The 13,473-nt window shown below is 36.3% G+C and overlaps 1 protein-coding gene across 1 annotated transcript; it reads left to right on the top strand.

Annotated features, from left to right (window-relative positions):
• The first annotated feature begins 5,850 nt into the window (after positions 1-5,850).
• LOC127845898 (uncharacterized protein K02A2.6-like) lies at positions 5,851-13,180 on the top strand. The gene is made up of 4 exons (XM_052377074.1): positions 5,851-8,014; positions 12,217-12,344; positions 12,661-12,777; positions 13,052-13,180. Exons 1-4 carry the CDS (start codon positions 5,851-5,853, stop codon positions 13,178-13,180), a joined length of 2,538 nt encoding a protein of 845 aa, XP_052233034.1.
• Positions 13,181-13,473: the final 293 nt, after the last annotated feature.

Below are 13,473 nucleotides of genomic sequence, written 5' to 3'. Positions count from 1 at the left end.
ACAGTTCATATCCTTTTTAGAGTTATTGGAGAAGAAAAAGATAAACTAACATTACAAAACAATCATTTTCCAAAACAAAATAAAGTGCTATTTCTTAAAAAGAAAAAGTGTTTGCAATATAATAGTAGTAGTAGTAGTAACAGCAGCAGCAACAACAACAGCAGCAGTAGTAGTAGTAATAGTAGTACTAATAGTAGTATGTTATGTTATTTCAGAGCCTTGCCTGCTTTGACCAGCTATATATATGCGTACAGAATATTTACACATGTTACGCAAAATTTGATTGGCTGACTAACTCGGGATCTCGAGATAGCGAAAATTCTCTCCTCTTTTGTTTAATGCACTCTGCCTTTATTTATTGCACCGTTCTTTTTTTAATTGCACGCCGCTTTTATATAGATAGAAAAAAGAGGAGAGCAATTTAAATAAAAAGAGAAGTGAATGTCACCTCTATGCCACCGTAAGTGTGGTAGTGTAAAACAACGTTCTTTAATATCAAACTTTGCCTAGGATGTAATTCATGGAATTTTTTTATTAAGAAAATTTGCTCGTAAATATATGTTAACGTTTGAAAACGCGGAAATAACACTGGAACGTTTACCAGTAAATTTCTATAGTTAAAAGTCCTATATTATGGAAACCAATACATTTCATATTAACAGTCATCAACCAAGGTTATTGCATGAATTAGTTCACATAATTTCGTATCCTTGAAAAATGTATTTAAATGTATTTGCCTCCAAAACTTTAATACATGTGGTCGCCTTAAATGATCTCGTAAGAGAGAAAGAACAACTATTCGTGGATTCAAACTCGAAATTCGTGAACCTATCCCTATAAAAGAATAACCGTTTTAAAGCACATATACATTTACAGCGTATTACACTTGGTACGGTACGACCCTTACATTGTCCCTAAATTTATTAAATAGAACTAAAATAATGTTCACTACCATTCTGCATTTCTTTGTCAATAAAGTTTATTGTGAGCAAAATGTACATTTATTGCCCTTGAAATTATTCTGTCGATGTTACACATTTCTATATTGGATTCCAAAATGTATGAGACAAAACCAATTATAGCAGCGTTCTCTGGCATATGAATATTTATGACCTCGTGGAATAACAATCCTGACTTCGTGACATGCATGATACAATAATAGTATAATCGGCAAACCCAGTTAACATTCATTGAAATTCAAGTTGCATATAATGTCTTGTGGTTAAGCACTTCTTGATTAGCGCCACCACAACCGCCAAATTGTCAATATTCGCAAACATCCATTATGGACATTGCATTCATTATTATACAACTTTTAGAATTACAATGTTTTTCACAATAAATCCCAATTTTGTCCGATGTTTCAATGTTTCATCATAGCTGTCAAACCGTACAACGTTTTTTCGGCGTTGAATTATTTTATTAAAATTACGCCGTCAATATGAATGATGTCCAATCAGTAAACATACTGAGAAGGGCTAATTTCGTTTAAAACTATGGTATGTCAATATTTTACACTTCGTTATCACATATACTATTAAAAATTTGCTAAGGATCACTTTTTATAGAATGTGTAATTTGAAGTTTACCCCTAGCTAGATTCAGCAAGCGTCACGCATCAATGATAAATCAATACATATAAAATAAATCACAAACACACATTCTAATATCAAAACCTGTAAAATAAACATTTAAAATGAACGTAATACAAAATTGAAGATAATGTGAAAATAAAAAGTGATCCTTAGCAAATTTTGAGAACTAGTCCATGAAATTCGTTAGTGATCGAGCGAATAACATTCTTGAGTCGTTTGGTATGACTTGCTAACGTGTGTGAGTTCCTATGATAGTGTTTAATTAGCCAATATACAATAACCAATACATTTCATATTAACAGTCATCAACCAAGGCTATTGCATGAATTAGTTCACATAATTTCGTATCCTTGAAAAATGTATTTAAATGTATTTGCCTCCAAAACTTTAATACATGTGGTCGCCTTAAATGATCTCGTAAGAGAGAAAGAACAACTATTCGTGGATTCAAACTCGAAATTCGTGAACCTATCCCTATAAAAGAATAATTATGCATGTTGTATTTTGGCCAAATGCATACATTGGTTGAACTGTATTATAAAGAGAATAACAGGTTTCTGCCCTATCGTTTTGTAACATTTCAGATGAAGCTAAGAATAACACTTCGACGAAGCCTAATATTCTGTAATGTATATACTATTTTGAACATACCAGAACTAAGTGTTGGATCTTTTGTTGAAGAATAACAGAGCCATTTTGACAATATATTGAGTTTGTACGAAAAAAACACACACTGCCAAATGCGTTGAATGAAGCGATCGTATTTGCTGATCAGACATGATCTAAGGTATGCATTCGTAAAATGTACTTCATAACCGCTTTGTCGTCTGCACATACATTGTTATTACCAGAGCATTTTGAGGGTATTGCAGCTATATTTAAGAGATATAAGTGTTGCGAAAGAACCCTATTGTATCAGGGCTGGCGGTCGTTCAACCTGCGTGTCAATAATAATGGTATTCGTGTGCTCATTATTCCGTAAACTAGTTTATTTAATTAAACACGCGAATATTCAGAACTATTAATGAAAAACTAGAACACACGCTTTAACTTCTAATGGTACATACACTCTTTTACGTGTTCTAAATACTGGATTCCATTGTCCTAATAACATGACGTATGCATGCCTTTCATCCTTGCTATTGCAAAATCCAGATTAGAAGTAATATATACACTAGGTACAGTATATCGAATAACTGAAACAGTAATTTAGGTAAGGTTAATGATTCGCTTTACTTTATGGTACTACTTGTGACAGAGTGACCTGCATTGCCCGTATTTCAATCGCTAGAATTACTTATTTTGTATTTGCCTATGACTCTTACGGTTTACAACTGCATTTTCGATTTAGTAGACAATATTTAAATTAATAAAGCCCATAATTAAGATCAGTGTTGAAAAATGATCAAATCAAACAGCCATGCACGTATCAGTTTGAACTCGACTATGCTGAGCTTCTCTTTAACTGTCACGCCAATCACTGATGCTCAAAATATTCACATATTATTTGTTCTGTGAATTATTACTGATAAATGTTTATTGCCCAATAGCTAATACTTTCAATCTGATTGGACAAAATTGTGTGTCGATTTATTGAGTCGATGTGGCCAAAATGTCAGTTATCGGAAAGAAACACCAATAAAACTACTCTACAAGGTGGGTGCTACAATTACCGATAATAGTGAACGGCCTAGGGAACGGCTCCTAATGATTAAAACAACCAATTATCTTATCCATATATTTTTTTCAACGATGTGCAGTATGCAATTTCACATCGAAATAAAAGAAAATAAAAACGGTACGCAATGCAACGTGTAAAAAATGTGTTTATTCCATTTTGAACTATCATGATACTTAACCAGTATTCAGATATACGAATATTCTTGAAAATCCGTTCTGATTTTCTGAAAATCTGAAAATAACTATGTGTTTTTTTTATCAAAAGAATATACAACCACTAATATAAAGACCCAAATAATAGACAGGTAAACTAATTTGTGTGTCAATTGGTTGTTAGCTTGTCCTTAAAGTACAACAAAAGTATTATACAATTTACTTCCTTTTTGCTAACTATATAGACCTGCTATTTTCGATTTGAAATTCGAAAGAACGCAGTTTAACCGATAAACCTATTAAATATTTACATACGGCGACCATACAAACTGCTGGAGTATTATCAGTCAAGTAGGGTATGGTATTTCAAACGTAAATCCCATCCCCCAGCCTATTACTATTTAGTAATAAAAAATCGTTTGCTTTGCGGCATAGTTTTAAAGTAATTGTATCTCAGTTTATTAAATATAAATTAAAAAACATTGATACTTTGCATTAAAAACATGCTTTTTTAGCTTACATTGAGCGAAAACTAAAACTGTTTAAACACTTAATTACAAATTTAATAGTGGTTTGGCTTCATTATTTTAAAGCTATTGCATATAATTTAAAATTCAACAACAGAAATAAAACAATTATATCATTTCAGTTTAGCTAAAGATGGTACTATAAAACCTGTCGAAAAGATCATTCAATAGCGAGGATATTATGTTAATCCAATTATCGTGTGTAAATATATGGAAAAAAAACTGCAATTAAACAGATTAACAGCCGCCCAACACGGACTTGTACATTGTATGGCACATATGCAGTAATTTTTGCTAATTGCGGAAATAACGTATACAATACAAATAAATGAAAATTAATGATTTGCAAGGAATCGATCATTATGCGAGAATCTTTCAAACACAGTAGGACATTTCTTCGTATTTGGAATATTTATGTCTATTGTTATGTATTCGCTATAATGAAAGAATCAAAGCGCTGTAGGCGCTGAAGGCCTGGGTCTAGATTTAGTGTGCTTTGGAAGAAGTATGTCCGAATTTCCCCCTTTGTCGGAATTTATACGAATTGACCCTAGCTGTTCAGTGCAGAAGCTCAGACACTGTAAGAGAAGACAATATTTGTGTATATACTACAGTGCACATAGACGGCGGAGGACTACACGATACTGGTGGTGGGAACGATAACCTTTTGTTCAACTCTACAGATCTGGTAGAGGTTCGTCTACATAGGCGGTGAAGATATACAACAACAACATGGCCGCAAAAAACTGTTATTGTTGGCGTCAAATAAATCACTTTTAATAGCCTAAAATAGCTTTTTATTACATATTTAACAGATCAGGAAAACACTCAAACCTCCTTTGTAATTTGTATGCAAAGAAAATCCACTTACCCTGATACAGAACGATGAACAGATTGTGTACTTTGTCTCAGGTAGAACTTTTCGCGCTCTATCTGCGCGCTCGATCTGCGCAGTGAAATACCATATCCGGTTACTTCGTCTATTTCCGAAAATGATTGTGAATAGTTTTTCATTTTCTTTTTTCTGGAATGTCTTGTTAACGCAAAATAAAATAACAATATTTTAAAATATGTTTATAAATACCAAATATAACGTCTTCAAAAAATGTCTCAGAAAAAATATGTAAACAATAAAAACTATGTCGAAGCCAATTCTTAGCAATTTTGCTTCAATAATATTTTTTACACTTTGTATGACATTGTCATGTTATGTAGTGATGTTCTGTATTTATAAGGCGGGTTATTGAGACCTGCGAAGAACTACTTTTATTGCGCATGAATTAAGTGGTAAATCGGAGTTTTGAGAATTTGGTTTTTGGCAGCCAGCCATTTCGGATAGGCTTGGAAATTGGTATCATTACTATTGCCTTGGGGCTACGCCCCAGGCCAAAAATTGTTCGAGACGCAAAGTCTAATATAAAACGAAAACGAACATAACTAGAACATAAGTGTTCTGTAACCACTGTTATCAATCTTGTAAGTTATATATCTAATTATAGTTAATCAATTGTTTACTATTCAGTATTAAATCATGTTTATAATTTACAATTGGGGTAACTTCGGGACCCATGTATATAATTATGTAATACCAAACTGTTGTGTATTTAGATAATGCCGCTTCGCCACGCCTACTTGTAAATGAAGCGTAGCAACGCACCGCCCCATGTTCTTCATAACTGCATGTTAACCTCTGATCTGGTTAGTTAGTTGTTAGGCATCGATCGCTTCTATCGTTGAATGATAATAAAGTAGCCACTGAAATAATTATGCGTTTCAATTCGTTTGTTTACCCAAACACAACAAACTGGCGACGAGGATAAAACTTTGTGGATTATATTTCGAGAATTTTATCCGTTTAATAAGATTGTGCGTGAAATTCTGGATATAAACACAAAATGGCAACGGGCCTGATTGGGAACATTAACGCATATGACAGCAATGTCGAAACATGGACTTCCTACCAGGAACGACTTGAACAGTACTTTATGGTCAATGACATCGATAATGAACGAAAAGTGGCAAGACTTTTAACACTCCTCGGTGAAAAGACGTACGGGTTGTTAAGGAACCTTACCGTACCAGCAAAGCCGTCCGAGAAATCGTATGAGGAACTTTGTCAGCTTTTACAAACTCATTTGTGCCCGAAACCGTTAATAATCGCGGAACGATTCCGGTTTCACAAGAGAAAACAAGCAGTGGGCGAAAGTGTGAGTTGTTACGTAACTTCACTTCGGAAGTTGGCGGAATTCTGTGAATTCGGATCGAACTTGAACGATTCTTTAAGGGACAGGTTCGTTTGTGGACTTAAAGATGCAGGAACACAGCGAAGATTATTGTCAATCGCTGATTTGACACTGCAAAATGCCATAGAAATAGCGCTTGCCATGGAAGCTGCACATAAGGACGCCGCCGAGTTACAGTTATCGGCAGCCGCCGATGTGCCTGTCAATCGAGTTGGACATTCAACAAAACCCAAGAAATGGAAGCATCACAAACATGCCAAAGAGAGCACCAAGTGCATCCATTGTGGGAAAACTAACCACCCCTCCGATAAATGCAGACTGAAAGATGCAGTTTGTCATCACTGTAAAGCAAAGGGACATATAAAGGCTATATGTAGGAAGCTTAAGTCGGTGCAGTGTATGGAGGAAAACGTTTCAGTGATCAACACTGTGAACAAAGGAGACAACGGGAAATTCATCGTTAAGCCGAAGATTAACGATGTCGAGGTACCCATGGAGCTTGATACAGGATCAGCAGTTACCCTCATATCAAACAAGGATTTCCGAAAACGATTCGGAAATATGAAGCTCGATCCTGCTTTTTCCATACTGAAGACATATTCAGGCGATGTCATAGAGCAACAAGGGACAGTTATGGTGCATGTCAGTTATAATGGACAATCGCGAACAATGCGACTTTGCGTCGTAAAAGGTGATGGGCCTGCACTGTTCGGAAGGGACTGGCTGAGTCACATCAAACTGGACTGGGACACACTTTTTAATGTGAACTCTGTGACAACGGAAGGCCTGAAGGTACGTCTAAATTCTATACTTGACAAACATAAAGACGTGTTTAGTGACGGTATAGGACAGGTGAAGGGCATTAAGGCAAGGCTCACCCTAAATGAAAATGCTCAGCCTAAATTCATAAAGGCTAGGCCGGTACCGTACTCTATTAAGCCAAAAATAGAGAAAGAACTGGACAGTCTCGAGAGTCAAGGAATCATCTCGAAAGTGGACACCAGTGAATGGGCGACACCGATCGTTCCTGTCGTAAAAGGAAACGGCGATGTGAGAATATGCGGTGATTTTAAGGTTACCGTAAATCAATCAATCAAGGTTGATAGATATCCTCTCCCAAGAATCGAGGACATTTTCGCCAATCTGTCAAATGGGCGAAAATACAGCAAGCTTGATATACGACAAGCGTACCTACAACTAGAATGCGAGGACGAAACCAAGGAGTTGCTAACGATCAACACCCACCGAGGATTGTACCGTTACAACCGGATGCTATATGGGGTTTCTTCTGCTCCAGCTATATGGCAACGCACAATGGACCAAATTCTTCAAGGAATCCCTGGGGTGCAGTGCATGCTGGATGATATGGTGATTACTGGTGAAAGTGATAATGTGCATTTGGATAACTTACAAAAGGTGTTGTGTAGGTTACAGCAATATGGAATTAAAGTAAATAAGGACAAGTGTGAGTTTTTCGTGCCAAGGATTACATTCTGTGGTCATGAAATTGACGAACAAGGTTTATGGAAGTGTCAGGATAAAGTAGAGGCGGTATTGAATACACCACCTCCATGTGATGTTACATCACTTAGGGCATATCTCGGGGTACTCAATTATTACCATCGTTTTCTACCAGATCTCGCGACCGTAACAAAGCCCATGAACGCGTTGCTCGAGAAAAATCGAAAATTCGTCTGGTCAAAAGAATGCCAGAGCGCGTTCGAAAAGTCGAAAACACTTCTCATTACGGAACCTGTTCTTACACACTACAACCCGGAACTTCCGGTTAGGCTCGCGTCGGATGCCTCACCGTTCGGTATTTCCGGTATATTGTCACACGTTATGCCAGATGGCTCAGAAAAGCCGATCGCGTTCGCATCAAGGTCACTTACCAAAACTGAAATGAAATATGCTCAAATCGATAGGGAAGCATTGGCAATTTATTGGGCAGTACAAAAGTATTACCCATATCTCTATGGTAGAAAGTTCACATTGGTTTCTGATTGCCAACCCCTCACTTCAATATTCAGCCCGAGCAAAAGCATTCCGGCAACGACTGCCGCACGCGTTCAGAGATATGCTATATTTCTCTCTGGATTCGATTACGATATACAGTACAAAAGTACTAAAATGCATACTAATGTGGACGGATTGTCGCGTTTACCCGCGCCGTCAAAGGAAAAGGGTAAAGAAATTTCAGTTGAAGATGTGTTCTATACTTCTCAGTTAGAACAAATTCCTGTCACGAGCGCGGAAATCAGCCGTGAAACTAGGCGGGAGCGCGTTATGTCACGTGTATTTAGGCAAGTACAACAAGGTTGGGATACCAATGATAATGACCCTCTTTTGAAAGGCTATTACGCGCGACGAAATGAATTGACGATTCACCACGGATGCTTAATGTGGGGCATTAGGGTGATAATTCCCATTAAGATGCGCGAACGTGTGCTTGATTTATTGCACATCAGCCATCCAGGTATCGTTAAAATGAAGGCACTAGCGCGTAGTTACGTCTGGTGGCCTGGCATTGACACTGACATCGAACACATGGTTAAAAGATGCGAACCGTGTCAGATGCAACAGAAATCGCCCGCGAAAGTTCAGTTACACCCGTGGGAATGGCCTACGTCAAGTTGGGAGCGAATACATGTAGATTTCATAGGTCCATTTCTTGGACGCATGTTTTTGGTTATCGTAGATGCTCATTCGAAATGGCCAGAAGACATCGAAATGAAATCGATAACTTCTGAAAGAACAATTGAAGAATTGCGTACAATATTCGCAAGATACGGCTTGCCCAAGCAATTAGTATCAGACAATGGTTGTCAATTTACATCTGAAGAATTTTCTCTGTTTATGAAGAGAAACGGGATATATCATATAAGAACTGCGGTAGCAAAACCGTCCACAAATGGTCTTGTGGAAAGGTTCAATGGCTCTTTCAAATCTGCAATGCGCGCTTTAATGCATGAAAACACCGATTTCAATTTGAAGATCAACTCTGTCTTGTTGGCATATCGTAATACGCCACATTGTACGACGGGGGAAACTCCTGCAAAACTGTTTTTCGGTCGGAATTTGCGCAGTAAACTTGATTTGATGATACCCGACACACAGACACGAGTCACTAATGGTCAAATGCAATTGTCAATGGCTGACAATAGAAAAGTTCGCGAATTCGAATTAGGTCAACGTGTCTTAGCGCGAGATTTCAGACCTACTTCAAGGGAAAAATGGACCCCTGGGTCAATAGTTTCTCGAGATGGTCCACTATTATACAAAGTAGATATCGGGAATAATATGACATGGAAACGCCATGTTGATCAGCTTCGCGCGTCGGAAATGCAGAAATATTCTGGTATAAATGTACCTGTTTTCACACCCTTAGAAACTACTTTAAATGCCGCGAACACAAATGTCAGTGAACTTCAGCCGGCACCGAATTCGATGGAAATAAATGAGTCCCGGGATAATCGTTGTAATGATACGGATTTACGATTGCCAGAAAGACGCTATCCATTACGCAATAGAAGACCGCCCGAACGCCTGCAGTACTAATGACACTGATGGTTTAATGTTAGGCCAATTACGTTTTATAGTGGCATACAGACATTAACTTTAGTTGGCAGGAGAGAAAGACAGATCCTCAGTTGTTTTTACAACCTGTGTCGAATTCGAACGCTCACTAATGTTCTTTGATTGCATGCTATAATGAATAAAAGGTCATGCTTACTTAAGAGGTCATGAACTTGAAATGTTCAAGGTTTTATTGATTATTCATTATAATTGTTAGAATTGTGTACATTGATATTTACATGTAAACGCATGTGTTTGTATGTTCATTTTTATTTACATGTATGATCAATGAAATTAAAAGGGGAGAATTGTTGTGTATTTAGATAATGCCGCTTCGCCACGCCTACTTGTAAATGAAGCGTAGCAACGCACCGCCCCATGTTCTTCATAACTGCATGTTAACCTCTGATCTGGTTAGTTAGTTGTTAGGCATCGATCGCTTCTATCGTTGAATGATAATAAAGTAGCCACTGAAATAATTATGCGTTTCACTTCGTTTGTTTACCCAAACACAACACAAACATGTCGTGGATTTTGTTTCACTTATTTTGATAAGAACATGTTCGGAAGAAAATGCATTTTATATTACAATAGGAGTTTATATATTCCTGATATCAACTCGTACAGTTGAACGTTATGTAAATGTACATACATTCAAGGACACTGACTTATTTTTTTTCGCAATTATAAAAAAGTACGTGTTGTACATCTTAACTGATAAAATATTATTCAGGTGGTAATACTATTTTTTAATAAAAAAACCCCTATAATGTCATCATCTAAAATAGTTTTTTATATAACGATTAGAGAATACATTTTGAACATGCTTATCTCGAACGGACCGAATTACTAACGATTGATGATGAATGAATGATATGATGTGGGGAATAGGTGAAAATATATTAAATATTATAACAATACTATTGCATACATCTATGTAATGAGTTGATTTTCCAAAGGACGGTGCACTGGATGTTTAGCGCAACAAAGACCTGCTGCCAGTCCAGAACCAAGAGCGCTACGGCGCAACATTGTCAATAGAGGATGTTAAAACAGCACACTTATGGATAATAACATGTATCCAGCTTTTTTATAAGTCACTTAAGTTTAAATTAATTGATCACTTAAGTTTAAATTAATTGATGTTTCTTTGCATTTTTCTATTAACTATATCAATTCCATAAATTTCAATTTATTTTGTTAAGTTTTAGGAAATCCCTAACGCTTAAAATCCCAGGCTAGACTGGGGACTTCTTCATAAATCATTTTCATCAGCATTTTATTGTGTATAATATTCAAACTCTTTTTATTCCAGAATGTTCATACTTGAAAAACAAAATGTCTTGAAATCTGTTTGTTACACACTTCGCATGTTGTAACTAACACTGACATACACTCGTTACTTCACTTGAAATGTATTAACAGCTTTAAGACGTATGAGGATTGGACATCCTAATGTTTGTATCGAATGTTTATTAAGAAATAATCTTTACCGTAAATTGCATAGTTAAGATGTTTACATTTAAAGTTTGTTATTTATTAACTCTTAAAAACCCTGACTAAACTCAACTACCAGAACACTGAGTAAAAACAACTTGAAGGAAGAGAGGTAGGTATAATTAATATCATTCATTATTTGTTATGATTTCAATTTGTTTTGACACTTAAATAGTGCCTAGTTGTTAAGTCATGAAAGAACAAGATATTAACTGTTAATTTTTTATAAGCTCAGTTGAATTATCCGAAGGGATATTAAAAAATTATAACTCTCTGATTATACTCCTTTAATTGACGTTTCGGCATAATGCCTTTATCAAAACATTGGAAATTATATGTTAACTACATTTTTACGTCTTTTGACTGCACAATTTAAATAACATTTAAATAATTAAATAATTATTTAAATTGTGCAGTCAAAAGACGTAAAAATGTAGTTAACATATAATTTCCAATGTTTTGATAAAGGCATTATGCCGAAACGTTAATGTTAATTTTTTGTTCAAAATTTTGCTTTTACTAAGAGGATAGAAAAAAATCTAATATAGTATGACATTGACTGAACTCTATGTCAGGGTGATATGCCAGGGTTCTCTTTTTTCAGAAATTAAAGAGGACGAGAAAAAAACATCTACCTGGAGCGCTAAGGAGATGGAAGCGCATAAGCATACAGCCAAACTGTTTTTCAAATTACATGCCACATTAATCGGTTCGCCGTGGTGTAATGGATATGGTGTCCGCCTTGCGACCGGGAGGTCACGGGTTCGATCCCCACCGTGGGAGCGTTCTTTAGATCTCCCCCAAAGACACCAAGTACTGGTTCTAGGCCCAGGAAACGGACTCGAGAGCGTTTATATAAACCTAAGGCTTTCGACGCAATCGAGCTAAAATAAATAGGTTTAAACTAATCGGTTTCAATATTCCCATTTAACACTCCCATTTCAGATTTCATTAACAACAAGACAACAAGACCTGACAACAAGAACCCATCTGACTTAGACACAATTGACATGTACCACTTCCAGATTAAAATTAAAACAACACCACCAATAAAACCCATTTACAATCCACAGGTTCATATTCTAACTGAATCCAAACATTCTACCAGGCATATCTAAGACAATTCCAATATAATGAACAGAAACTGCCCCATACACATATTGAATACCATATATCCACTATATTAACCCAACATTATGTAATGATGTCTGTTAATACAAATATGCACCATTTCCAAAGCTTGGATACAATAACATTTGCAGTTCCACCAAATGTTCAGCATGCCAAACATTCATTTTACAAATTTTCACACGTTATCCAACATTCTAACAATGCACATAGCTACGCAAGCATGTTTATTAACAACCAGATGCACGCTAACTCAAACAGCGCCTCTTACATTCACTCATCAACTCCCTCTTCACTGGGTTATCCTCATCCACATTCATGTCTTCTTCCGGGGCCTGGCTTGACGAGCCTCGCAATGAAAATATGGATGTGGATGTCGTAGGCACTGATAACTATAACAATATTTTTGACTAATAAAGACAATGACTGCTGGTAATATGAAGAATGAGCCCTATACTTAAAGAAAGTATGTGCACTAGACGAATACGTTGTTGTTGTTTTTAAAGAAATGGCTTACTTAAGAATGAAATTGATTGAAACATGTAAGCATATTGACATTGACATTTTCAATATGAATTGAGTTTATTTAGGGTGATCATATACGATATAGTGGTGAATTGTCATCCACTGCACAACGGGGCCACATAAACAGGGTGCCAACTGCTTTCATCAGATGCCAAAGATGCCTTGTTACCTCAAGATCAAGTTCTTTTTCAATGAGACCCACCCTTGCGAGGCGCTACAAAAAAGCGGCCTTGATGGGAAACCCCAAAAAAACTGACAATTTAGCGCAAATTATTCAGAAATTTTAACGAATGGCTTCTTCGACATGAATTTGGCGCAGATGGAAGATCAGCAGCAATCAAAGAAAAAATGTCTATGAGTGAATCCAGCTGAATTTTCTCAGATTATCGTATCTGTTCATTACCTATTAAACATAAATAATTTCAGCATGAAGAATTTATCATTAAAAATTTGAATTTGCGACAACTTTTCCCTAACACAAATAAGATGAATAGCTTAATTATTTCGATTTTCTTAAGTGTGAAAAAAGGTAAACACACATGTTTCCAT

The sequence above is a fragment of the Dreissena polymorpha genome, chromosome 9 (assembly GCF_020536995.1).
Source record: "Dreissena polymorpha isolate Duluth1 chromosome 9, UMN_Dpol_1.0, whole genome shotgun sequence".
In the NCBI taxonomy this organism is placed as follows: domain Eukaryota; kingdom Metazoa; phylum Mollusca; class Bivalvia; order Myida; family Dreissenidae; genus Dreissena; species Dreissena polymorpha.
Note: the sequence above shows the minus strand (reverse complement) of the source record. Positions and strands in the feature narration are given on the sequence as shown.

Excerpts from the sequence above, each read along its gene's own strand:
- LOC127845898 (XM_052377074.1), top strand. The coding sequence starts at position 5,851 with ATGGCAACGGGCCTGATTGGGAACATTAACGCATATGACAGCAATGTC. Across the intron at positions 12,345-12,660 it reads AACCCATTTACAATCCACAG|CGCCTCTTACATTCACTCAT; the intron begins GTTCATATTCTA and ends TAACTCAAACAG. Across the intron at positions 12,778-13,051 it reads AAAATATGGATGTGGATGTC|GGTGCCAACTGCTTTCATCA; the intron begins GTAGGCACTGAT and ends CCACATAAACAG.